Consider the following 15,660-nt stretch of genomic DNA (forward strand, 5'->3'; position numbering starts at 1 on the left):
AAGAAAAACAAGAACCTTGATGATGAAATCAGTACCAGTGTAACATTTTACCATCCTATCTGTCTCTGTCATTACTGTCGTTTTGGCCTCATCCGCCGTTATTAGTTTCTTTTTCAGTAGGCGGTCAAATGTGTTTATATTACAGCGTGGATACGGCCAGGCCCAGCCGTCACTGTGTCAGATGGCGTGGGCGGACATCCTGTACACACGTGACGTCTCTACTACTACACATAGTGCACAATTAACGCCGCAAGGGAGACAAGCGCTTTATTGCCCCTTTTCCCCTCCTGTAATATCTCCTCTTATATTGTCCTCTCTCATCTTCCCCCAGCAATCTATAACTACGACGCCCGGGGAGAGGAGGAGCTGTCACTGCAGATCGGAGACACGGTGCACATACTTGAGACGTATGAAGGTGAGAGCGGGGCTTACTGATGCCACGCGTGATCAGAGCTGACGCGCCAGTGTTGTACAATACTCCCTTGTCATCACTAATACCGCCTCCGTTTTGTCAAATTTCTGGCTTGTGTGTTTAATAAGACAACGCAGGCTGTTGCAGCCTTGCTGTCTGCTGTTTTTATTTGTGAAAGGCATGACCTGCTCTCGGCGTTATTTTCCTCCTCAAGTCAGTTTTTATTAGAAAGTAGTTTGTAAAACTACGTGTTTAGTTTAATTACGCTTTAGGCGGTTTTGTTCTCCATGTTTTCTGCGTGTGGAAAAGACAGCTCACGCTTAATAAATGATTCTTTTCTCCATTAGACTGGTACAGAGGCCATAGGTTGAGGAGGAAGTCCAAAAAGGTGAGGGCAATTTCAATTTCCCATCTCTTCAACGTCTGCGGTTTCCTTACTATAACGTTGCTTATATTTTGGTTTCCTTTTCTTGCAGGGCGTATTTCCTGCTTGCTACATACATCTGAAAGAGGCCACAGTCGAGGGCAGTGGGTTAGTATTTCTGCACTTTGGAATGAAATTTTACAAATTTTTTTATTGATCAATTGAATAAAACCAGCGTCTATATGTTACGTCCACTGATGGATATTGAATGTGGACACAAACTCATAAAAAGTTTTACCTCCTAATTTATCTTCTGACCTCCTGAAAAGCGTGTCGACGTGATGAAAGCTAAGTTGCGCGTAGATGTCCTCGGCGCTTGTTTGAGCGGGAAGGTCGGCACTTGATATGATGTGACGTGTGTGGCACAACTGTTTTGTTTTAATCTGTCTACTCGGATTTTTCGTGCACAACACAAAGCTACACCCTCAATGTCACTGGATTCAACATTGACTGACAGATGTGTCTTTGCAGAATTAAAGATAATGGATTTTAACAAATTTGCGAACAGTCACCAGTAAATTCAACAGTTGACATTTTTAATATTAACAGCTGATCATGTGAGGATTTGACATGAGATGGTACTCCTTAAGAGACAGATATTTTCAGGACCATCCCGCCGTCTTTCCTCCGTCTGGATAAGCAAGGACAGGAAGGACACACAACACACACCCTGTGTAAAGATTTATTCACTGTGGCTGCAGGCACAAGGAGACGGTTATTCCCACTGAGTTGCCCCTGGTCCAGGAGGTTACCACCACACTGAGGGAATGGGCCACAATATGGAGGGATTTATATGTGGTAAGCCAGCCTGTCCTTCCTACATACACACATACATACACACACTTGTGTGATGTACAGCCCAAATGGTGGAGAAAATACAGTAACACAGTGTGTAAATGAAAATTTTTAATGTATGATTGTTTTATTCATTGATACTAGTTAGAGATTTATTCTGATAAAATATTTAGGGTCAATATATAATTGTGGGACTTTTTGAGTTTAACATACTTGACAGGTGTCATAGTTGTCAACATGGCATTTTTACAGAAAGATTCTTCTAATAAGTGATTGATTCCAAAATAAATATCTATGGATTTTTGTAAAGACACGGTCATAAGGAACATAAAACCGTTATTTTATTTACTTTTAATAAAAACGCATGCATGGTATAACCCATGGACTTCAAAAGTCAAACTCAATTATATATTGACCCTTTAGTTAAAAAACGTTTGCATGCTTCCAGTTATCATATTGAGGTAATTTCTGGGTCTTGTTATTCTGACTATGAATCAAATGTGGAAGCTGCTGTTCATGCTCCTGAGAGCAAGACGTTCACATCAAAAAATGGTTTACTACAGTGGTGCTTATCCCCTAACGTGCATCAGGCAAAGCTGTCTGCAGAAAAACAGAATAAAGACAGTGGCTAAATCTGCAAATCCTCCTGATTCACTTGTCTTGAGTCAGTGGTTCAGTTTGACCCTGAACAGAAGAGGTTATCGTGACCCACATTAAAAAGAAAACAAAAAACAAACAGCAAAATAAATTTGAAAAAAAAAAAAAAAAAAACACTGTCAATTAAAACTGTTGTATTTTATATGTAGGGATTTCCAGTGTAGAGTGAAAAAATGCATTTTATTATAATTATTTATTCATCAATATTGATGAAATGGTTAGTACTGGATTTAATAATGAGATAAACAGTGTTTATGGAGGTTATTGTGGCTTCTGACACTTTTAGATAATTACCCACGCCCTGGGTCATGTTGACCCTGCAGGAACGTCATTGTTGTTCCTGCAAAACAAACACAACAGGAGGGTTAATCTATTTTCACTATTTTTGAGGATAGAGATCAGAACAACATGACGCCTTCCTCCTGAAACACTTGCGAAGCAGTGGTTAGCAGCAGTTTCCTGATTTTGCTGCTGCATCACTATATTTTTTTACATAGCATGCATGCGCAAGTGACAAAGAGAGAGTACGATAAATATTCCTGTTGTGTCTAAGCTGCTGTTCTGTCTGACAGGGGGACAAGCGCGAGATGTTCAACTCTGTCCGTGACATGATCTACGACCTCATCGAATGGCGTTCCCAAATCCTGTCTGGCACGCTCCCGCAGGACGAGCTCACTGAGCTCAAGCAGAAAGTCACCTCCAAGATAGACTACGGCAACAAGTGAGGATCAAGAAGTTAGAGCGTTTAGCCTCATCCCTCCCTCCCTCCCTCCCTACCGGTTATGTCCCTTTATCCTCAGATCGATCTGGAAAAATGACTCTTGTTGGAATAGGTCAACAGTGTCGGTCAATAGAAAATGACAGGTCATCACTTAGCTTGAGAACAAACTGGAGCGATTTAGTTCCAGTAAACTGTACTGTATTCCATCATGAAATGACAGCTCTTGTTATGTCTGCAGTGGACCTAGAAAATCGGTTAAAAAAGGAAAATTGTGAAGCTCTATTCTGCTGTGATGAAACTTTAAACCTTTGGTCAGGTAGAAAAATGGCTTTTGTCTGGGAGAAGCAGGGAGAGATGAGCTTATGAAATCCATTGAGTGCGTGTAAGCAGCGTGCTGTTGTCTCCCCTGACTCCCTGCATGACAAAGAAAAGAAAAAAGCATTGAAAGAAAGACTATGGACCTGAGGGAATATTACGTGATATCACATGATTAATGATTAATCATTTTGTGAAATGGAACCAGATATTCAACAGTAGCCTTGTATCTTTGTGGGTCTTGGCGCTTGTTAACCCTCCCCAATTTTGTTCAGGTACTTGGATCTCGATCTCGTGGTTAGAGACAAAGATGGAAACATACTGGACCCGGAGCTCACCAGCACCATCAGCCTGTTCCGAGCTCACGAGGCCGCGTCCAAACAAATCGAGGACCGGATCCAAGAGGAGAAGGTGGGCACATATAAGATAAGCAAAAAATCTCTGTTCTCTGTTCTTTATCCAGATAGTTTATCAAAATAACCGATTAGTGTGCAGTGGGAATGAACGCAGTAAACACTGTCATCTGAATATCATTGCATCTTTCCGCCTCATTGCATCTCCTATGGTTAAGTTCACAATTACAGTATTTGAATTAAGAGAATAAATCAGAGCGTCTCTGCTCTTTCTGCAGCCATGTGCCAGAGTTAGTGAATCACTTGGAATCTGTTGGCTTCTTTTGACTTTGACAAGGAATCTTGAAATTTCTTCAATTTTGTATAGATCATGTGCTCTAGATAGTAAAGATAAAGGTAATATATGTGAACACAGCCACAAGAATGTATCAGTTATTCAATAGTAAAAGGTAGCACCAGAGACAGGTTCCTCTTTATGTTCTTTGGGATGGTCGTACAATGTTGAACCTCCAGATTCTGCTTTTTTTTTTGTGAATTGCAAAGTGCGACAAATGTAGGAGTGTACAATTTTTTTGTAATTTTAAATTCACCCCATTCATTAATGGGGACTTTTCTTTCCAAGATCTTATCGAAATAAGCCAACAGTTTCCATAGCATTAAGACTTTTCACATGTGCAAGCTAATTATTTCGGTAACACCATATTTGTTAACCCTTTCAGTACCATGGGATCAACATTTTGTCCATGATAAAATGAGGGTTGTGGCTTTAGAGATGTCACTCAAACTTGATCACATTGTATATTTGGCCCAATCTGAAATATCTGAACAACTAAAATTCAAGACATATGTTTAAGTTCTCCCATATCTACTCAATTGGTGATTCCTTATTTTTTTATGTAGTGCTATCAAGTTAAATTTACCTATTGTTAAGTGCTCTGATTAATGACCATGTGGCATCGACTGTGCTTTGTGTTCAGTGCTAATTAGTGACTGTTAGTATGTTAAAACTTTTAACTAAAGTGGTGAATATGATTAACAGGATTGTCCCTCTTGGAATGATCAGAAAGTCAAGAGCTCAAATCCCAATCTATTGCACTTGGCATATCAATGGCGACCTTTGCCTGAATGCCAGTTAAAAGTATATGTTAGATACTAAGAGTCCTGCAGTTATGTGGTCTCAACCTAAGTGACCATTTCTTTCAAAAGGTCTTTATTGCATATTCATGGGCAATAAGAAAGTGTCCAAGTTAACACGATAAATATTAATGATGAGGCCTCAGCATAATTTTGAAGGGCATCCAAGGAATCACGCAAAACGTCCTTTGACTCTAGGTGTCGATCTGGATATCAAGAGAATGTAAAGATTCCTAATTATTGTTAAATCTAGATTTTTAACTTATTAAAAATACAAAAAAGCCGTCAAACTAATTGAGTTTGTAGCTGTGCCCTGCTTTCTTCATCCCAACTCATTGTTCAAATTGCTCAGCCCTTCTCGTTGTGTCAGAAGCTGTGAAAGAATACATGATGATCATTGCGATACCTCTGCTTCCTCCGACAGTCTCAGAAGCAGAATATTGACCTGACCAGGCAAGCAAAATTTGCTTCCACTCCAGCTTTTGCCCTCTTCGTGACGCTAAAGAACGTGGTGTGTAAGATTGGCGAGGATGCCGAGGTCCTGATGTCACTCTACGACCCAGTGGACTCCAAGTTCATCAGGTAAATCCATGAGTATATATTCACTTGTCTCTGTGTCCATTTTGTTTTGTTTTTCTCACCTTCTCACACATACGTTAGTATGGTTATCTTTGTGAGGACATTCATCAGTGTTAAGCATTCCAAGCCCCCAACCCTAACCACCTCAGCCAAGTGTATAACCTGAACCCGAACCCTTATCCCAGTCCTAACCACAGCCTTGTAAAGAAATGAAGCTCATAATGTCCTCATTTGCACAAATGTCCTCGCTGCCATGATGTAAAACTCAAACTAGTCCCCATAAGGACACCTGTACAAGATCATGCATGTTTGTATGGCTGTCTTTGTAGGGACAGTAGGGACATGTATCCATAGCCTCTTACCCTAACCATCTCCACTAAGTGCCCAGTCCTAACCCTTAACTTAATCCAAACCGTAACCAAATCTTTCGAGGACTGTCCAAAATCCACTTTGCACAGATGTCCTCAATCCGTTGGTGTAAAACTCTGTATCCTCAGAAAGATAGCTGAACAAGAACACACACACACACTATGTCTTGTGCATTCAGCATCAGTCATACCTTTTCTTTCCCACGCAGTATCATTTTAGGATTATCGTTCAGGCATGCAGCTTTCAAGGAATCTGTGGTTAATGCAGTTCATCGAAATTTCCAAATTCCCTGTGTTGTAGATGTTTCTGTGCGATTATGAAAAAGTTCTGACACAGATTAAAATGTCCCCCTCAATAAACTGTCTTCAACAGTGAAAACTACCTGGTGAAATGGTCAAGCTCGGGTCTGGTGAAAGACATAGACCAGCTTCATAACCTGAGGGCGGTCTTCACGGTAAGTGTGTTTGACTGGTTTTGTGTGTGTGTGTGTGTGTGTGTGTGTGTGTTTGTGTGTGTCACTGTTAATTCAGCCATGTTATGAGGCATGTGGGAGCCTGTGTTTGTCAGGCTTTTTTTCCAGAAAGAGTTTAGCTTTCTTGTTCGTGACCTCTATCTAATGGAAGCCCAAGGACAGAAGGGCTGGTGTGCACCCACTGGGAGCACTACTCTAGTTTTGGAGGGTATTGCCCACGGGAAATGACTTGGCAAAGTTTGCCTTTAACACAAACTCATCTTTAGCTTAGGAAGTGCTATTAATCGATGAGATGTTTTTCAGCACTTTAGGACTGAAATAGCTTAAAGGCTCAGGCCCTCTGAGAGCTGTTGTGTCTCGCACCTGTAGCACCTACTGAACCCCTGTAATAGTACATCTTTTGTCTTCTCCCTTTGAATGTGGAAAACAGACTACTGCCACCTGCTGGCACGGAGGTGCAGAATGTCTAACTGGCCGCTGGTTGTAGTCTTTCCGGTATTCTTTCCTGTGCAACTTTTCCAGACCTGGCTTTAAATCTGAATGTATTTTCCAAGTATTTTTTGTTTTACTCTCATCAAAATCCTAACTTTTTTTTTCATAACCTTTTCTTTTCCCCATCCTTAGGACTTAGGCAGTGAAGATCTGAAGAGAGAGAAGATCAGCTTTGTGTGTCAGATTGTCAGAGTGGGGCGCATGGAGCTCCGAGACAACAACACCAAGAAACTGACGTCGGGTCTGAGAAGACCCTTTGGAGTGGCAGGTAAGATAGACAACAAAGAGACTCCGTGATAACCTGGCATTCAAAAGATCTGCGCGGCGCATGTAGTCATGTTGTAGTCAGAATTTTTAGAAGTTGCCTTTTGAAAGACTGATTATCTCAGAACATGCCAGCGCGAATAGTTTTGAGGAACAGATCTGCCTCTTAGTTAAAAGTTAGTCTTGTGCTAAAGTCTTTGCTTGGGTGAATAAATATATTTGGCTAAAATAAAGAGTCTCCAGCTGAAATGGAGAGAGGAGATTTAGAGTTTGAGTTATCTGCTGTTGGCAACCTGCCAGCTGTTTCGTAAACTAATTAGATTGGCGTTTTGCCCACACTAATCCAACAGAGAAAATTATGCCCCTCTTTCAGCCTTTTTTCCTCCAGTGCCACTTGAAGTGAAGGTAAATGACAGCCTGATTTATGATGCCCTATCTTTAGACATAATCATTATTGCTGCCGTACACAGCGTGATGGAAAGCTTGATTTTCGAGATTTTGCTCATTTATAGGCGCAGTCGTAAAGCACCATAAAAAGGTTGACCCCTTCCCTCTGGGGTGACGAAGTAGAGGCGATCCCACTTAAAATACCTCCCTTGTCTCATCACTGCGGTTGTAATTCATGCACCAGGCAACTTTAAGAATGTGCTTCCTGTTTGTCTGTAAGCGAGCCAGGCTTCTAAACTCCAATTTGAACACTCTGCAAAAAGAAAAAAAAAAAGTTTCCTTTACACCTCTTGCACTGTGGAGAAGGAAGCCATTATTATACTGGTGTGACATCATCCTGTTTTGTGCAACATTGCACCATCAGACTGCAGCATCACACTCGTGTATTGTGGGATTACTTGGCTTTATATTTATTAGACAAAGCCAGATGTGACTTCACCTTAAGGACCTGTTCAGATCTTGCATCAAGATCTGATCACGTAAAAGACACCGAGATCGCATTTGAGTGATCCGTTGTTTGACCACATTTGATGGTATCGCTCACATGTGTCCACATTCCTTTGGTGGTTTTCGTCCTGCATCAGAATTCTGCCTCATTCACCTAGAAATCGGTAACGAGAGCCTTTTAAAGTATTCTGTCCTTGTAGCAGTTAGCTGGCTAAAAAATAAATAACTCTAAGTAAGAATTTACAAATTTAATTATTTACGGTGAGAACACGAGTCGGATTCTGTGTTAATTATTGATGCAGCCGTGTCGATGTATGAGGAGCAGCCTGTGGTTAAGTATTCCCTCAATAATCTTTGATGTCTTTATTTACCTTTATTAGCAGAGATTACAGTGCGTATGGAAGCTTACAGTTATAATCTGGGTTCTGTGCAGGTTTAATTAACGTCAGGGTGGAGGTAGGGCTGGGTGGTATGATCACAAATGTATATCATGGTATTTTACAAAACTCTGACGGTATCACGATATTTTTTTTTCATGCATAATCACATGTTGAAACTGGTGTTTATGGCCCCGTGTTAGCAATGTCTGCTAATGTGGAAATGACTTCATTTCATTTATTTATTTATTTGAAAAGGACATTAATTAACATTTCTGTAAATGAGCCATTGTTAGCCAACAGGCTAATTTTAAACTGCAGTCCTCTGGCATGCGTCTAAAAACCACATAATGACCAGATGTTCATCAGTCAGATTAATAATAATAATTAATAATCTTGTGACATTTACAGCTCCGAGATAAAATAAATGTTATCAAAATGAAATAAAGAAACAATCGACAATTACGATTTAATTTATTTTGACATATTTATTCATATTTAAACATATTTAAACTTCTATGTCGGTAATGTCAATAGCAGAGGCTACCGTAATAACTGTAGTCTGCGCGCAACATTTTTTTTCTCATTCATAAAAAGCTAAAATTGAACAACAACTTTAGCCAAGGGACAGCTCATCCATTACTGGGACTGTCTGCAGAAATCGGGGACGTCTAGTTACCCTAAAAAAAGAATTCAAACAACGTCACAGCAACGTCTGCCGCTTCATTTTTCAGATTTTTCAATCTTTACCACAACTCACAGTGACGTAATAGTCCGGTCTGAAACGGTGTGTCACAGTGCAGCGTTCTGAATGCTGTGTAATTAAATGGTGTATTTGATTACATATATATCGTTGTTCGGTATGAACCGGTATACCGCCCGGACATAGATGGAGAGATGTTCTTGACTCTGGAGCAGAGGTAGCGATCCATCAGCTGTTAAAATATTCTGCTTCGCCCCAGATGATGCCAAACTGAGATCAGATCTGAAGGCGAACACGCGTAACCTAAAGCCGGTTACTTGCGATCGGGTAGCCCGCATCGGATCTTAAAACTAGATCTGAACAGACCCTAAGATCTTGCTGCGCACGTTGCTGTAACTGCTATACAGAAATCAGCAACGTCGTTAACTTCAAAAGATTTCATCTGCTTGCCGTGACAGAGTGCCGCCCCCCCCCCCCCCCCCCCCCCCCCCCCCAAATGTGATTTTTCCCGTCGTAGCTCAGCCTCTGCCTTAATTAGTCCTCATCAAAGAAGAGCCAGCATTGGCAGGGACTGCTTTCATCCCCCTGATGTGTCCTTACCATGCAGTTATCTGTATCTCTTTCACAGCTCTGATACACTACAGGCCTTGAGCACGTTTTAACCCTCTCTCTCTCTCTCTCTCTCTCTCTCTCTCTCTCTCTCTCTCACTCTCCCCCTCCTTTTTTCCCCCCACAGTAATGGATGTCACCGACATCATAACAGGCAAAATGGACGATGAGGACAAGCAGCACTTTATCCCATTTCAGCCGTAAGTACATTGTGCTGCAGCGCAAAACAAATCACATCCAGCGTAGAGTTCCCTTAAGACTGGAATGATGTCTCATAAAATAAGAGAGGCTGATTTGTTCCCGCTCGTACTTATTTCACTGATTTCGAGTACGCCCGGTGTATTGGAGACGCAGCGGTTGGATTTTTACTTCTTGTTTTTTAAATTATTTAAATCCTTGACACCAGATTAGCAGGGGTTTTAAGACACTAGCACTCCCCCCCTCTATTCCCTGCTGACTCAATTAAGGCAATCTCATTAGCTGTTACCATTTTTGTAGGACGGCGTACAGAGTCAGAGTAACCTTTCCCTTAACGTGATTTCCTGCATAATTGAAAATGCTTCAGATTCAGGCAGTTTAGCTGGCAGATCACCTCACTTAACGGCTTTATCCGCGGGCATAAATCACGGAAATTAGAGCCTTCCAGTGTGAAGAGAAGAACGGGGGCCTACAAGGAGTTATTTATGTCCTAGTGTGAATGTTCGCCACTGCAAAGCTGGAGTAACTTTTGAAAAATAGCAGTTCCCCCATCCATTAGCGCACGTGCTGTCAAGGTCTGCAGAGGAGCGCCTCAGAAGAAGCGAAGGAGCCGCTTAGAGCGCTTGACACAGTGATGTGATTTGGATAGACTCCTGGCATCCGAGCAGAGATGGAAATAGCTCTCAGAAGTGGACCAGATAAATCAAAATCTCCTTGGCACAGTTTTGTTGCTTTCCCGAAAGCCGCTTAATTAGGAGCGCGGATTCACATTTAGATTTAGACGCGTGTGTGGGAATATTTCCTGTTGTTCTGATGTGATCGATTAGCTGAAAAAAACGAATTCCCTCTCGCCTAAAATGTGGGGATTTGTGGGTTTGCTCTGTTTTATTTCATTCCTGTAAATCAGACAAAAACATAAAATGACCTAAAATAAATGAATGTGTGAATCAAGTTGTTCCCACACAATGGAAAAACTATGACGACCTGGCTGGTTCTAATTACTCCACCGTGGTTTCGCAACAAATCGGAAATATATTTTCACGTTTCAATCAACGTTGTGCTTGCGTTGTTTTTCCTATTGCTCCTGAAAGCACCCCTCCCCTGAAATTCAACAGTTTTTTACAATATGTTTGATTCGCTGATAATTCATTTAATTTTACATTTGTCTATAGAAATCCACGCCTCAAGAGCTTATATTCAGTATTAATGTACACTTAAAATATTCTGGCACCGTGTTGGATCTCTGGTGTGGGGCGTTTGGTCAACATTTAGAAAAAAAACAAAGAAAATACACAAAACTTGTGGGATATTGTCAGGTTTGAGCAGTCAGTTTAGTTCACCTACCAACAGAATGAGAGTAACACAGCTTTCCCTCTCCATGCTAACATCACTAGCCAATCAGAAGTAGGGTGGGTCTTGGAAAACTAGGTTGACGTCTGTATCCGCATGCTGCATTCAAGACAACTTGGGAAATTACTGCTTCCAGAATAAAAATAAATAGTTTCTGCACATATTTTAATTCTCAGCAAACGGTAACAATATACCAAACTTACTTTTTCTTCTCTCAACGTGAACGCTGTGACATCGGAAGATGAATTTTCCAAGTTGGAATGTGAAATTTCTGAGTTTTAATGAATGCATCATCCAAGCCTCCTTTTGTTTCATCAAAGTCACTGTTGTCGGAAAGATGGAGAGTAAATTTAGGAAGCTAGGAGAATGTGTCCTAACTGCAAACAAAGGACTTAAACATTAGCAAAAATAATAATGACTAAGTGTTAGGATGCACAGGCTGCTGCCATTTGGCCACGTTATTACGGTAATTTAAAGACGAACTGATATGAAATGCACTGTGTAAATAGTTTTTAATAGTTGGGACAGTGTCATAATTATGGGCTGCGTTAAAACCGTAGCTTTAGTTGCGTTTCTGAATTTATGTTCTTCCAGCATTTTCCTGAATCCCCTTTCAATAACCCACTGGGCCCGTCGTAGCATTTTCAAAAATCGATCCAATAATATTTTCTAAAAACTTGCGTGTGTTGTCATGTTTTTTTTTTTTTTCCCACCGATGTACAAATCTCTGCTGTCAGTCTCTTAATGTCCCTGCTTGGGCTGGTTTCGGGCTCAAGCCGCCGAAGAGGCGTCAGAGCTCCTCTATCGTTTCCTCCACGCTTCCATCGCCCTCCGCGCTCTCCTCCCTCTGCTTGTTCCGAATCCTCCACGCTGCCGATGCCATCACATTTCCATGCGCACATTTCTCTGACAGCTGCCACGCATCTGCCACTTTCTTATGTGAGCCGGTTCAGTGATTTTGTTTGCTTAGTCCACACAAAGCACCGCAGAAAAGGAGATACGTTTTCTTCTGTGTTTTTTATTTTTTTATTTTTTTTGACCCAAAGTTGAGTGACAGTGTGTGTCTCTGACGCTGGATGTGTTCTAGGGTTTTACAGCCTGGAAGTTTTCTGCTTTGAGAACACTTCAACGCCGACTGTGGGCAAGTTTCCCACTGATTCAGTGCCTGGGCCATCTGAATTTCCTAAATGATGGTTTCCCTGTGTTTCTTTCATTACCCATCCTGCCTCACTGTTAACTGCTAACAAGTGGCTTTGTGTCTGTCATGGCATTCGCATCACTCTTTGGTGTGTCTCTCTCTCTGTCTTTCTATTTTAACCCCACTCCCCTTCTCACGACCGTCACTCTGTGGCTCTTCCTGCCCCCGCTCCTCCTCTCGTTTCCACCATCTCTTCCTCCTCTCTTCCTCCGTGGTGTTTTGCCCGTTGTGTGCACACTGCAGGCTAGCGCTGGACGATGCCATTCGCCACAAGCAGCTGAACATCTCCCGTTTTTCACCCAGGGTGGCGGGGGAGAACGATTTCCTCCAGACAGTCATCAACAAAGTCATCACCGCCAAAGAGGTCAATCACAAGGGCCAAGGTACGGTGCAAAGTTCGGACACGGGAACCAAAGACCAGGGGCCTCATGTACAAAGACTTGCGTGGACTTCCTACTAAAAATGCTGCGTGCGCTCAAAACCAGAAAACGCTGCTCTAACAAAAATCCTGATGTATGAAGAGTCTGTACGTACACATGAGTCCAAGCACTTTTCTTTTGTGTCCTAGTCAACGTGGAAGTAAGTGGAGCACCCCACACCTCCTTTTCCACACACTCATTTGTTCTAGTTCTAGTTTTATCTCAGGACCTCTGTGTTATGAGAATTTTTCACAGCATTAGGGCCATGTTCTTAATTTGTAGTAATTGGTCTTATTATTAAATTATGGACATGGTCAAATTGCACGAGATTAAGATCACAGACGACCTCTGACATCACCTCTGAGCATTTCCATGGTCATTTCACTCTTGGCACATCTGAATTTTGCCGTGAAAATGACGGCACGCAACGTTTTTGAGCGCACGCCGCACCGTTTGTACATGAGGCCCCAGGACATGACATGGTATAGTACTGTCAAACCTTTATCGATAAAATGTCATTCATTTCATTAAATGCTCATTATGTGCAGTTAGATTGTGGGATCCCTTAGTTAAGATCTGCTCAGATATTCTTCTTTCTGTTCTTAAATTTGTGACAAGATTTAAAAATAAAAATGCAACAGACTAGAATTTCATGCCAAATCAGGGAGCAAAGGAGAAAGGATGAAAGGAAAAAACTGAAGGTGAGATTTTAACTTTGAGTTTTCTTATTGCCAGCAGTATGGAGCTGATCTCTAGACAAGTACAAGTATGAGGCATAACATTATGACCACCTTCCTACTATTGTGTAGGTCTCCAAAACAATTCAGAGAATGGACACGAGCCTTCTGAGGGGTTTTCTGTGGACAGGATGTGGTTGGTGGGGACATTTGGGTCCTAAGGGTTGAGGGGAGGGGCCTCTGTGGATCATCCCACAGAGGGATCTAGGTTTGGGATCTAGTGAATGTGAAGGCCAGGTCAACACCTTGTGCTTTTTTTCATGTTTTTTTGAGTTGTTCCTAAACTGCTGGGGGTGGCTGCTGTCATCAAGGAGTGCCATTAATATGGGGTGGGGGTGCCTGGTCTGGTGTAGGTGGATGATAAATGTCTTCCACACAAATGCCGGGTCCAAAAGTTTCCCAGCAGAACAGTGAATCGTCACAATTATCAGTTCTCCTGCAAGCGGTCATAATGTTATTCCTGATTGGTGTAAATTTACCATGTAAATTTACATGAGGCCAGATTTGATCAGATTTGTGCTATTAACTATACTTTTTTTTCATTGTTTATGTGTCTAAATCTTTAAAAAGTTTCTTACAAAGAAGTCCCATAATTGTAATAATAGTTGGAGGATAACACGATCACTCCTCACACTATAAACAGTTGCTCCTGTCGCCATGACTACAGTATCTGAAGTCATCCAGCTGTTAATTAAGCTGATGCATCTTCGGCAAAGGCAAACACTTATCAATAATTTGACATTTGTGGTTAGAGGAACAACCTTAGACATCTCAGGGACGTGCGCTGCCGGGAAGGGGGAACAACAACAACGTGACGGTCTCCGTGGTATTGTCATGCCCGATGAAGATGTACTTGGATAAATGTCAGGTCTGCTCCAGCCCGCAGTGGGAAGACCGGCTGAGCTCTGATCGCAGCTGTTTCGGTCACGCTCGCATATCAAAAGGCTTCCAGCTAGGCTAGTGAGGGATGTGTCACTCATGACAATATGGGGGCATGTGAAGCGAAAGTGGTTGAAGCCTCTTCGGTTTGACAAGGACCGTACGCTTTGGTAGCCTGTGAACGAGCGCACTGCTTTAATTGGGGGCCCTTTTTTTTTTTTTTTAAGGGTTCACAAGTGCGACTGTGCTGCTTTGTTTTCCCTGAGAGTATATTAAGAGGGAGTGATGACACCTTTAAAAATGTGCTTACAGAGCTGGTGCTGGCTCACCAAGCAACCGCCATTAAAGAGACAAGACACTTCAGTCCCGAGCAGAGGAGAATAAGAGCAGCTGCTGGTGTGAAATTGTTGAAAATATCATCGAAGAATGTGTTTAGGCCCTTTTGTTTGAGAGTTATTCAGACTTTTAAGCAGCGCTTCCTCTTGAGCTACACACCCAAAGAGCAGTTACTTAAGTCTGGGGAATGCAGAACAATTCAAACGTTCTACCGCAAATATCCTCACAGAAAAACAAAGAGAGCCTATAGAAGAAAGCTGCTGTGTTTGGGACATAATCATGAACTTTGCAGTTCTTCTTTTTTCTAGCTCTATTTAGCTTGAGTCTAGATATGCGGGACTGTTTTCTTTGGAATCAAAGTACCAGTATACGATGCTGAGGCTTAATAGACCATGTCTGTGTATACATCTGATATCTACTCCAGTTTCTCTGTCTGACATCTGCACTACCATAGTGTAAATGTCAGACAGACATTACAGGGATACCTCTTTATCTTTAAAATGGGGTTGTATGAGGTCGTGCTTATCCACAGTCAGGGTATTACCTACAGTAGTGCAGAGAGGAGTCCTGGCAGAGAAACGGAGCAATAAACTGCAGTGGGTCTCCCTTGTGCCTCCAAAACAATTGTGAGTCATGAGAGCCTGGACATGGGCCGTCTGAGGGTGTCCTGTGGGGTCTGGCAACAGGATGTTGTTAGTGGGTTGACTTTGGGTCCAATGAGTGGAGTGGATCATTCCACAAATACTATATGAGATATCAGTTTGGGATCTAATCATTATTATACAGGATGCAATGTTACAATCCCTTGTGCCAAGATCTGAGGCAAAACGCATTTAGAACCTACCAACTAGCAACCAACGGGAAGACACCGGCTAACTAGCCTAGCCAGTAGCAGTAGTTAAGAAGTGATGGGATATGCGACTACATGTCAACCAACACTTCTCCCCTCTACAAAATACAATAAGAAACCCAG

At 41.9% G+C, this 15,660-nt stretch overlaps 1 protein-coding gene across 7 annotated transcripts in view; it reads left to right on the forward strand.

Moving 5' to 3' along the window:
• dock1 (dedicator of cytokinesis 1) overlaps positions 1-15,660 on the forward strand; it is a 194,847-nt gene that overhangs the window by 23,850 nt on the left and 155,337 nt on the right. For 4 of the 7 annotated variants that reach the window (XM_047608341.1, XM_047608343.1, XM_047608342.1 and 1 more), the window contains exons 2-12: positions 332-415; positions 760-800; positions 889-944; positions 1,538-1,634; positions 2,861-3,009; positions 3,600-3,735; positions 5,236-5,393; positions 6,132-6,213; positions 6,856-6,991; positions 9,698-9,770; positions 12,560-12,699. In XM_047608341.1, coding sequence (XP_047464297.1) covers positions 332-415; positions 760-800; positions 889-944; positions 1,538-1,634; positions 2,861-3,009; positions 3,600-3,735; positions 5,236-5,393; positions 6,132-6,213; positions 6,856-6,991; positions 9,698-9,770; positions 12,560-12,699 — 1,152 coding nt within the window. The remainder of the gene's footprint in view (positions 1-331; positions 416-759; positions 801-888; positions 945-1,537; positions 1,635-2,860; positions 3,010-3,599; positions 3,736-5,235; positions 5,394-6,131; positions 6,214-6,855; positions 6,992-9,697; positions 9,771-12,559; positions 12,700-15,660) is intronic. The other 3 variants (XM_047608345.1, XM_047608346.1, XM_047608347.1) reach the window with 1 other exon arrangement.

The sequence above is a fragment of the Mugil cephalus genome, chromosome 16 (assembly GCF_022458985.1).
Source record: "Mugil cephalus isolate CIBA_MC_2020 chromosome 16, CIBA_Mcephalus_1.1, whole genome shotgun sequence".
NCBI classification, from domain to species: Eukaryota; Metazoa; Chordata; class Actinopteri; order Mugiliformes; family Mugilidae; genus Mugil; species Mugil cephalus.